This window comes from Durio zibethinus, chromosome 12 (assembly GCF_047325235.1).
Source record: "Durio zibethinus cultivar Kanyao isolate XHJ-2024 chromosome 12, ASM4732523v1, whole genome shotgun sequence".
In the NCBI taxonomy this organism is placed as follows: domain Eukaryota; kingdom Viridiplantae; phylum Streptophyta; class Magnoliopsida; order Malvales; family Malvaceae; genus Durio; species Durio zibethinus.
This window is the reverse complement of record NC_143173.1, coordinates 1,279,081-1,291,750: the sequence shown is the minus strand read 5'-3', so window position 1 is coordinate 1,291,750 and position 12,670 is coordinate 1,279,081. Positions and strand designations below refer to the sequence as shown.

General features: G+C 30.5%; 1 protein-coding gene across 1 annotated transcript; it reads right to left on the bottom strand.

Annotated features, from left to right (window-relative positions):
* Positions 1–642: 642 nt before the first annotated feature.
* LOC111315855 (receptor-like protein EIX1) lies at positions 643–3,687 on the bottom strand. Its single transcript, XM_089741579.1, has 2 exons — positions 2,967–3,687; positions 643–2,849 (listed from the first exon to the last, which is right to left on the bottom strand). The coding sequence occupies exons 1-2, from the start codon at positions 3,685–3,687 to the stop codon at positions 643–645; spliced, it is 2,928 nt and encodes a 975-aa protein (XP_089597705.1).
* Between the last annotated feature and the right edge of the window lie 8,983 nt (positions 3,688–12,670).

Genomic DNA, 12,670 nt, shown 5'->3' with positions numbered 1-12,670 from the left:
AGAAAGAAAAATGCGACTAAATTTTTTATGATGATTTAGATTTAAAAGAAAAATACGACTAAAATTTTTTATGATGATTTAGATTTGCGTTTAATTTTTTAATTTTTTTGCCTTTTATATTTTTATATTTATTATTATTTTCAAATTTTTGATAAATAGAATTAAAAAAAATACATAAAATAGGGTAAAAAGACTATTAGGCTTGATTCATTAATGGGTTTGTAGGGTGGAGTGAATTGACAAAAACGGGCTGGTTAAATCCGGCCCATTTCCGAATACTTTTTTTTTTCCCGTAAACTCTACAATTTTTATATAGTTACAATAAAAGCTTTCAATTCCTTTGGATTTATAAAAATTTGTTGTTTTTGAAATTTTACTTCTGAATAACAAACCAAAATCATAAATAAGACTAGAATAATAAATATTTCAAATTAAATGATTTATAAAAAATTGTATCTTCAACTCATATTGAATTAAATTCAAACATACATGAGTCAAATACATTAACATAATTTATTTTATTTCAATAAATTACAACATGTAATGCCACTTCTGAATCCGAATACATGGATTAAGTAAAGAATATGCAAATCGAGTTATTACATTACCAAACACACCGAAATGAGCTGCCAATACAAATAATTACATACCAATAGTAGCCCAAAACACGGATAGCTTATCACCAATTTGCTCCAGTTTTTGATAATAAGCAAACCTCCAAGACCTGATGAAAAACAGGGGAGCCACAACTCCCCAAAACCCCATCACAAATCCAAGCACTATGCTCACATAAAGCCAATTCACCTTAGATCTTTTCTTTCCTCCACTGCTACCTCCATTTGTAAAATCAGGTGTTCCGCCATTTCCGCTGCAATTTTTAGTGACTGGAGGTCCGCAAAGATGATTGCCAATGTAAGAAGACCTGTCAAAGCTTTGGAGCTGGGTGCCTGATGGGATTTGTCCTGTCAAGTTGTTGTAGGACAAGTTGAAGTGATTCAAGAAATTCAAATTGGAGAAACTTGGAGGGATTTCACCATGGAGTCGGTTCATGGACAAGTCAAGAGATTCCAACACCTCTATATTGCCAATGTTCTCTGGTATCTTTCCTGTTAGGAGATTCCCTGACAAATTTAATGACCGCAGCCACTTGAGATTACCAAGTTCTTTGGGGATCTCTCCTGTGAGATTGTTAACTGAAAGGTCAATGCCAGTAACAAGTCCTAGTATGGTACTGTATTCATCCTCTCTTCCTTTCATCACCAATATTGCACCTAAATTAAACCAGTTAACACCGTTCAATGAAAATATGGGGTAACGCCAGTGTTGGCCGAAGGGTTTTGTGGCCATGGCACTTAGGTTGCTAAAACATTTTGGAATAGCTCCTGAAATGTTGTTATAACCAAGATCCAAGACATGAAGAGAATTAAGAGCACAAATCTGATCAGGAATATAGTCTTGAAAGTTATTTGAACGGAGGTTTAGAACCACAAGGTTTGAGAGCTTCTCTCCAATCCATGCTGGAATACTATCCGTCAATTGATTTTCACTAAGATCAAGAACAAGCATATTAACTAGGTGCTGCAATATGGATGGTACTTCTCCAAACAGGTTATTGTTACGAAGGCTTAATGACTTAATAAGACGCACAGATCCCAAGGATCTAGGAATTTTCCCAGTTAGATTGTTGTTTCCTAAATTTAGGACTTCCAACATTGGCATATTTTCCCAACAATCTGGAATTTCACCTGACAGAAGATTTGATTCAACGTGAAGAATGTTCAAAACTTTCAGTTCGTTTGAGGGATTACAAAGAAAATTAGAAAGTGATCCTGAAAAAAAGTTCTTGGACAAAAATAAATCCCCCAAATATGAGAATATTGCCCGTGGCAATGGACCTGTGAATAGGTTGGAACTCAAGTCAACCGTCGAACTAATCGGTAAATATGAAAACTCCCCGATTAGTTGGTTATGGGAAAGGTTTAGATATTCAAAAATTGACGAAAGGTTCCAAAACCAAGTGGGAATGACACCTGAAATTCCAGCATGGGAGATATCTAAATTATACATTTTCCCTTGGAATTGTAGCCACTGAGGAAATTGCCGACCAAGACGCCAGTTACCTAATCCAATACTTTCACAGTGAAAAGGGGGAATCCAACTTGAATTTGGTTTAAACGTTAACATGTTGTTAGATGCCAAAAGAAATCTCAATCTTGTGAGATTAAAAAAGTGCATTTCTGATATATTTCCTTCCAACATATTATTGCTAACGTCTAAATCTTCCAAATTCCCAAGTTGTCCTAAACTTTGAGGAAGAGTTGCATTCAATCGATTGTATGAAACATCAAGAACTTTCAATGATGACAACTTCCCTATTGAGATTGGAATGGAACCAGAAATGGAGTTTCGGTAAAGGGAAAGGTATGCCAAATTTTTAAATTGGCCAAGTTGATCAGGTAAATGGCCAGAAAGTTTGTTAGATGCAATATTTAATGACTCTAATCGATCCAAACTACATCTAGACAAACTCACTATGATTTCTGATACCTCATGATCAATTCCATTGTTTGACAAATCCATCCCCCTCAGATTGCAAAGACTCTCCAAACATTTGGGTTCTATAATTTCAAGCTGGTTATTTGAAACATCAAGATGAGTAAGAGAGCTTAAGTTTCCAATGGCACTTGAAAAATTACCTTGCAGACTGACATTTTTAAGACCAAGGAATTGAAGATGGTTTAAATTAGACAACCAGCTGAGTGTCGATGATGAAGAGAATGAATTCAAACTAAGATCAAGAAATTTGAGAGAAGACATGTTTTGAAAACCATTGGGAATCACACCTTCAACTCCAGCAGAGTTAAGATCAATGGACACCAGACTACGAAGACTGAATATCCATGTAGGCACCAAAGACAGCTTGTTTGCAGAAAGATCAAGAACAGCAAGAGATGTGTAATTAACACTGATTGGAGATGGATCATTATATAGATAGCATCCTGACAAGTGTAACTCTACCAAAGAAGGAAGTTTGTTTGTTACCTGCAGCCAATCAGTTGCTTTACCAAGATCTGCATGACTCAAATCAAGATACTGCAGAGACGAAAGACCAGAAACCCATTGAAGAGTTTTAGCTTCAAATAGAGAATTGTATCCAAGATTAAGATAATGCAATTTTGAGAGATTTCCAAGCTTATGGGGAATTGCTCCTTGGAAATTTGCCTGATAGAGGTTCAGATATGTCAAACTCTTCATCGAACCAATGAATTCGGGAATTGCCAGGCCAGTAAAGTCATTATTGCTTAAGTCTAGGATACTAAGATGTTTCAACTCGATCAAAGAGGGATTTATTTTGTCTCCTACCTTTGATCGAAAGTCAACATAAGCATGCATTGCAAGAACAACTTTCACATCCTCATCAGGACTATTTGAATGAAGCCCCAAGTGCAGCTCTTTGACATGGCCAGTCAGGTTATTGCAGAAAACACCAAGCCATTCACAGCAATCCTCACCTTCAACCCAAGAAGATAGCCTGTTTGATTGATCAATGAGGTCTTGCTTGAACTTCAAAAGGGCTTGCCTCTCACTTTCAATGCAAAGCACATCGGAATTCCCATCACAAAAGCTAATAACAGTGGCTGCGATGACAAAAAGAAATACAAATAAGGAAATTGTAACCGCTTTCATGGTTGCATACTGATCATTGCTACCAACACATAATATATAAAGTTAAAGAAAAATGTTTTCCACCACATCAAGCGCTAGGAAATTTGTTCGAAGACCTCCAATTTAAATTTCCAACTTGAATTTTCCACAAAAAGCATTCATATATATGAATGAAATTCGACCTGTAGAAAAAACACAAAAAGAACTTGACAAGGAGATCAAGCCAACCAAGTCCATGGAGTAAGTCCCACGGCCAGCCAATTAACTCTTTAGGTCTTAGAAAAGAGGGAAAAAATGAAATAAAAAATGAAAAATTTAGAAAAAAAAAATTACATAAAATTTAGAGAAGTTAAGACTCCTTTTCCTTTTTTTTTTTTTTTGCTATAGTATTTTTCTTTTCTTTTTTTGTTAAATCAAATTTTGCTATATATGTTTGGCTAAAATTAAGCAAATTGTTGAAAAAAATATTAATTCAAATACAACACAGGTTTTATATAAAAATAAAGTTAAAATACTTTGTGTATGTGATTTCAAACGTTTAGTTTTGCAAAAATTTTAATTTATCTTTAGTAGTTAAAACAATTATTATTATTTTATTAATTTTTAATATAATTTTAATCACCGTTCATTAGCATCATTTTCTCAATTTATGACTAAATCTTAAACACGTAATGATAATCATAAATGTATTGAAAAGCAACAAACACAAAACATAAATAGGCCAGTTGATCTATCCCGTACGAAGAAAGCTTGTGTGTCACGTCCTGGACCGGCACATCGGGCGCTCCGCACAGATTCTGACTTAAGTCTGGAGCCCGTGACATGTGGCCTATGTTTTCCAACTTTTCATAATAGGCTAACCACCTTGAAGAAAACTTATGACCACCAATTTCCAGCTTGAATTTCCCACAAAAACCTTTTTATGGTCCATTGAAATTCGACAATTCTAGAAGAAGAAAAAAAAACCTTGATAAGTAAGTTAAGTCCATCAAGTCCATGGAATAAGTCCCACAGCCGGGGCAATTAACTTTTTAGGTCTTAGAAAAGAGAAAAATAAATAAATAAAAAATTAAAATTTAGAAAAAAATAAAATTACAAAAAATTTAAAGAAGCTAAGACGCTTTTTTCTTATTATTTTTTGCTATAGTTTTTTTTTTTGTTAAATCAAAATTTTGCTTTATATGTTTGGTGCCTAAAATTAAGAAAATTATTGAGAAAAGAATATTAATTCAAATAGAAAACATGATTTTATATAAAAATGAAGTTATATAAAAATCTATGAAAGTAAAACGTTTAATTTTGCAAATTAAAATTTCAGTTTATCTTTCATAGTTAACACAATTATTTTTAGCTAATTAAAAATTGTGTAAATCACTATGCTTGTTCAATTACATAGTTAATTAACTTATATTGATGAACATGATTTGACTAATATAGTTGGGTTATAGTTCAGTTTCCCGTAATTTTATTTTTTATGCCAGCTAATTCACTTGTTAGGTCTTAGAAACGAGGAAAAAATGAAATGAAAAATGAAAAATTTAGAAAAAAAAATTACGTAAAATTTAGAGAAATTAAGACTATTTTTCATTATTATATTTTGCTATAGTTTTTTTTTTTTTTGGTTAATTCAAATTTTGATATGTATGCTTGGCTAAAATTAAGCAAATTGTTGAAAAAGAATATTAATTCAAATACAACACTGGTTTTATATAAAAATAAAGCTATAATACTTTTTATATATATGTCATTTTAAACATTTAATTTTGCAAAATTTGAATATATCTTTCGTAATTAACCCAATTATTTTTTTTTTTTATTTTAAATATAACTTTAATCACCGTTCATCAGCATCATTTTTTCAATTCAAGACAAAGTCTTAAACATGTAATGATAATGATAAATGCATTGAAAAGTAAAGAAGGAGCCTAAACCAACTTATCTACTCTGTATGGATGAAAACTGGTAACCAATGCTTTCCATCTTTTCATAGTAAGCTAACCACTTTGATTTGTTGAATTACAAAGAAAACTTGTGACCTCCAATTTTCAACTTGAATTTTCCACAAAAGGCATTTGATGGTCCATTGAAATTTGATAATTCTAGAAAGAAGAACAAAAAAGACTTGGCAAGTTACGTCCATCAATTTTATGGGAGTAAATCCCACGGCTAGACTATTAACTCTTTAGGTCTTAGAAAAGATAATAAATAAATAAATACATATTTTTAAAAAAAAGTAAAATTACAAAAAATTTAGAGAAGCTAAGACTTTTTTCCTTATTATTTTTTGCTATAGTTACTTTTTTTTTGGTTAAATCAAGTTTTACAATATATGTTAGACTCTTAAAATTAAGAAAATTATTGAAAAAACAATATTAATTCAAATATAAAACATGATTTTATATAAAAATGAAGTTATATAAAAATCTATGAAAGTCAAACGTTTAATTTTGCAAAAATTAAAATTTAGGTTTATCTTTCCTAGTTAACATAATCAATTTTTTTATCCACTACAACTTTAATCAGTAATATTAGTTTGATTTTCACAATTCCTAGTTACAGATATTAAGATTTGAATTCTAAATTTATTAAATGTTACCTTTTAAATGTGATTATATAAATTTGAAATGCAAGGGTACCAAGGCATTTATAATTTGGAAAAAAGGTAATCACATGGAAAAAGTTATGAGTGATGGTTTATCTCATTTTGCTTTGAATAAATCCTTTCTCCTTGAAGCCAAGATCTATTCTTGCGTCCTTTTCTATTGGGAATAGTGATTGAAATCCTATAAGAGATTTATTTGGGATTGATTAGATATTGTTTGATAGACAAAAAAACTTGTAGAAAAAGAATTTTAAGAGAAAAGAGATTCTTAATAGACAAGTTTGACTTGTAGAAGAAGAATTCCAAGAGAAAAAGGATTCTTAATAGGCAAGCTTTTATACTTATAAATAGGTAAAGTCTTTATAAGGTTAAAGATGAGAAAAATATACAAGAGAGTTATAGGTTTTTATAGGATAAACACCCCATAAGACTACAAAGATTTACATCTTATGGGTGTGTATGTTTGAATGTTTATAAATGGACTAGAGGAGACTGAGAGGGTCCACATAAGTATGATGCATGGAAGTGGATTAGAGGAGATTAAGAGGGTCCATATAGGTATGATGTATGGATACATATAGGTATGTGTTTGTTTGTTTTGAAATGGTGCACATGGGTTTGTATTTGTTTAGGTTGAGAATACTCTATAGCACTAAAGAAGATTGAGAGGGCCTATGTGTATTAATTGTTGAGTGCTTGATTTGATGTATGTTTGTAATTCTCTACAACTAGTAAATTTTTTTCTTATCCATGAATGTAAGTCAATTAGGTCGAACTACGTTAAATCATTACCTTTTGTGTGATTGATTAATCATTTGATTTTGTTTCTGCTAGTGGGATTGGATTAGAATTGAAGGTTCAAGACGTGAGAAGAGCTGAAAGTTCAAGCCATGGGAAAAGGCACGCCTAGAGGAGCTCGATTAAAGAGAAGAGTTCGAGTTCAAATTTTGAGGATTGAGGATTGATGTGCGTGAAGCGTAAGGACACATAAGAGAAGATGATTGTGAGACTTTCATTGCAGGTAGAGCCAAGCATGTCTAGTATGAAGACAGATGATTTGATGAAATATAAGTCAAGGTTGAGATTGTTGGGAATAGTGACTCAAATATCTAAGAGATTTGTTTGGGATTGATTAAATATTACTTGATGGACAAGAAGACTTGTAAAAGAAGAATTTTAAAAGAAAATTGATTATTAATAGGCAAGTTTGACTTGTAGAAGAAGAATTCTAAGAGGAAAGGGATTTCTAATAAGCAAGTTTGTATACTTATAAATAGGTAAATTCTTCATAGGGTTAAGTATGAAAAAAATATGTAAGATAGCTATAGGGTTTTATGGGATAGACACCCTATAAGACTACTGGAGATTTATATTTTATGGGTGTGTATATTTAAATGTTTATGAGTAGATTAGAAGAGACTGAGAGAGTTTAAATAGATATGATGCATAGGTACATATAGGTACGTGTTTGTTTGTGTTGAAAGCAAGCACATGTGTTTGTGTTTGTTTGGGTTAAAAATACTCCATAAGACTAGAAGAGATTGAGAGGGCTTATGGGTATTGATTGTTGAGTGCTTGATTTAATGTATGTCTGTAATTCTCTACAATTAACGAATTTTTTTCTCATCCATAAATGTAGGTCAATTGAGTTGAACCACGTTAAATTACTGTTTTTTATGTTATTGATTAATTGTTTGATTTTACTTCCATTATTGTGATTGGATTGGGGTTTTTAGCCCAACACTTTCCTGATTTAAAAGCATCTGCTATTGAGAAATCATCTAGTCTTAGTGCAGCGATAGCTGATACATGAGCAGCAGTTAAGCAGTTCTCTTAAGGCCAAAATCTTCGTACAAATACCATCCACAATAGTACACCTGATTCGACATCAAGTACAATGCAGACGATATTTGTAGAAGGCAATAAAATACCTGATAGTAACTTAAAGGAAGGATCTATAAAGTCAAATTCAGCCTTAGAACAAAGCAACTACTTTGAGGAAGAGGGAAGCAGTAGCTACAATCAACTTCCTGCACATCAGAAACATCATCCTGATTCCCTTTCTATTCCATTGCTTGATTAAAGTCCATGATGTAGGTGTTCTACCGGCCCATCAGCCGTATAATTGAACATTGAATGGGGTTGAGGTGGAAGAGGATATATAGAATGGTAATTGGCATTCTTAATATATTGTCATTTTCTTATTAATTTTCTCAATGTCTTAAATAATAAAATATTTAAGACATTCAAAACAATATAATATTCAAAGATCTCAACTGCCCTCTCAAAGCTACCAAAATTGAAAGTAGTAAAACTATTAGAACAATATAAAACTACTCTTCATATTCAGGGTTGCTTGATTGTAGATGAACCACTTTTTCCTTCAAAACCAGCATGTGCAAATGCCCTGTAACAGAAATGCTTATAATCTTCTGAATTTTTCGTAGTTTATAATTCTCATGCATGGCATTGAACTGTATATGATTTCAAACTTCAATTAGAGCCATGTCTCAATCCACAATGAACAGAAAAAATTAATAAAAAATGCATTATTTTGATGCTTTCAAATTTTCTGAGTTATATTCTAGAACTTAAGGGAGGTGATCGTAAAAATCCAGTCTATATGATTGTTGTGGCAGAAAAACTGGGAAACCAATCCCAATCAAAAGGCCTTCCCCAATGCCGAGCGGACCCGTTCATATGTCTGTTCCTCCAGCACCGTCTGACTGTTCAAGAGTTCTGCTGCTGCTTCCACCACCCACCAACACCACCTTATAATTCATGAATTCCACACATTACCTTTTTATTATTATATTTTTAATTTTTCCTCTACCTGATGAATAGTTTTGTGTAATTGTTAAATCTTCGATTTTTTTTTAATGTTTTCCTGGTAATATCTGCTATTTGGACTTTATATATAAAATGTTTTCAGCAGTGTGATTGGCTGATTGCTGTTGGTCAAAGAAACAAATACCTTTATCTTTATAATCAATGAAATAATGAAAAACTTAAATGGAATTGAAGTTTCCAAAGGCTCCAATAAAAAATGGTTAGATTAGAATTGAACTTTCGAATATTAAACTTTCAATCTGATATTTTGGAAAGATCTTATATTTATGTGTTTAGAATGGTCCAGACCACTTCAACACTTCCATCACATCTATCACATGATATAAACTTTACGTGTAATGTTAATAGGCCCATCACGAAAGGGTCAACAAACGGAGATTCAATTTTTTATAGAAATGAAATGGAAAAGATACATCCATTCAATTCCACTTCCACTTCCATAAGTAATTAACTTCTTCCATGTGTTTTTTTTAATTGAAATTATCAAAAATTAAATTTTAATAATTGAAAATAAGAGTTTAACACTTTATCATCATCTACTACCTTATATAATTCAGCCATTAAAACCCAAAATTAGCGAAGAAAGTAAAATCATGATTCCTTGGCATCCAACCAATTAACAGTTGGCAATTTGACTAATGGGGTTTTCAAACAATGACCAATTGGAGAACTTAGGATAGGAAAGGAGAAATAATTAACACCAACATGTCTTAAAAAAGTATGGAATGTATTATCTAGAGGTGGAAATACCCTATGTATTAGGGGTAGACTTTCAAACATGTTTCCCTTCCTTCTTTGTTTAAGAAAAAAGAAAAAAAAAATATATAAACATATAACAAAAACCTAAAATTTAATTAGCTCAAACTATTTCTCATTTTCCGTGTTTTTTTTATACATATAGAAGTCGTAATTTATGTATAAAAAAATAGGTTGTAGATGATAAGATTTGAATATTATATTTTAAAAATGATTATATAAATTAACTAAATTAAGTTGTAAGTTTTCGTTTTTCATTTTTATTCTTCTCCGAGGCCTATAGTTAAGTTTTGCTCAAAAGTATAGTTGGCAACGGCAGCACTCCCTAGAAGTATCTCCCCTGTAAAAGCTGTTTGAGATTGAACATAAGAAATGTTAACTTTGCTAATAGATTAATAAAAAAAGCTATTAAAGTCATCTCTTCTATCTTCTACAAGATACACATTATTTAATAGATATGAATTATGCTTACCACGTAATTGAATCAACACTTGACATCATAAAATAATTAGTTATCAATTTTGAAGAAAATCGTTAGGAGCATTTGATGGTCAAGAGGTATAATGGTTTTTTTTTTTTTTCTTTGAAGCTTTCAGTAAATAATTAGAGATACTTTTATCATTTTGTACTAATTTAATATATCAAATTAATCTGATACGTTCAATGTCACATCAGCTCAGTATTATTCTTATTATCCTCTAATGATCCATCATAATTTACTTATAAATATGAAGGTCCTAGCATCGTTAAGACAGCTTGATACTACTTCATTTTCTCTCATTCCCACTTCATTTCCAACGTGAATCTTTTTGACATATGTGTCAGAGTGCAAACGCAAGAAATTTATCTTACATTTGCCTCTAACCGTCCTTTTCTTCCCCATTGCCTTTCCAAAAACACCCCAAGGTCGGAGCTCAGCCATAACAAAAATATTAAGAACATTCTAATTAAGCTTAATAATTTACAATTTAATTAAAAAGATCCATCTATTCCTATATATATAAGAGCCAAAATGCCAAAATGGTAATAGGCTTCCACAATCAGAATGAAAGCATCCTTATCCATGATTGTAACTCCGTTGCTCTTAGTAGTTATTGATGGAATCAGTGCTAGAATGTGTTACGGCAGGGATATTCTGCTGCATTTTCATCAAATCCACCGTGAAAGAATGGCTTTGCAAGCTGTCACACGGTTGAAATCCACAGGGTTTCCATCGAACACCATATATCCACCACCAGCGGCCATTATAGAAAAGTTCAAACTGCACCAATTCCAAAGATATGGCTACTACAACTGCCACCATCACCGCCGCCACCATCCTCCTTTGGGATCAGCTTAGGTGATGAAAGAAGTGGTGTCAGAGGAGGCTGAAAGTGTAATCTCCAGTATTTTTAAAGAAGAGGGCCTTATTCTTCAATACCTCCTCATCGATTAGAAGTGATAATAATTTGGATCAAATCAAATTTGGTTCAATTTTTCAAATATTATATAATATTAAAAATTTTCAAAATTTAATCTAAATTCGAACTGATCTTTTGTACAATTTAATTTGAATCAAATCGAATTTTATTAATTTAATTCAGTTCAATTTATCAAATTTTAAAATTTAATTATTTATATATATTATTTCATATAAAATTTTATATATTTAAATATATTTTCATATACAATTATTATTTTTATTTTATAAAAATTAAAAAATATATAATTTTGTTCTATTCGATTTTTTTTGTTTTTTATTTTTTGATTTAAAATTGGATCCTAACCTAATATATATATATATATTTATTTAATATTCAAGCTGAATTAAAAAAAAATCAATATAAACCAAATCAAAACTATTATTTTAAATTGATTTTTAATTTTTTCAATATTTTTCACCTTAATACCCAAACCAATGTAGTAGAAAAGGACTTCAAATCCATAAAAAAAAAAAAAAAAAGAAAAAATTGATCATAGCTATCATTTTCTCCCCTTTCTCTGACCACATTTTGATTACACAATTAATAAAATTGACAATGATATATAATTAATATGGTCTCTAATATGTTATTGTTCAAAAATATGATTGTTCATATATATAAATCGGTCAATATTTTTTATGTTTTTATCCATTACTAGAATTTGAACCCTCACTACTTTAGGATAAGTTATTTTTCATTGTTTTTAATATATTTATAATTATTTTTAATACAAAAAAAAATACTCACATGTTGAATCTTATAAATATATCAAAATTAAAAATAATTAATATACGATGATTACGTTTTTGTTGTTGGTTTGTTTTTTTCTATGAAGTGAACTTTCATTTTTTATTTTTAAATTTTTAAACTATTTGATCAAATCTATGACCTTTTTTCAATTTATTTTAAATTATGAACATTTGAATCTTATAAATATATCAAAACTAAAAATAATTAATATATTATGAATACGTTTTTGTTGTTGGCTTTTTTTGTGCGATGATGTGAACTTTTATTTTTTATTTTTAAATTTATAAACGATTTGATCAAATCTATGACGTTTTTTCAATTTATTTTAAATTATAAACATTTTAAAAACCTTTAGAAAAAGAGAAAGAAAACTACGAAAAAAATTGTTTTCCCTTGTAAAACGACACTCTCTAATTTCTATATAATTGCAATAAAAGCTTTCAGTTCCTTTGGATTAATAAAAATTTTAGTTTTTGGAATTTTAATTTTGAACAACAAATCAAATCATAAATATGACTAGAATAAGAAATATTTCAAATAAGAGGATTTATAAAAAAAAGCACCCAACTCATATTGAATAAAA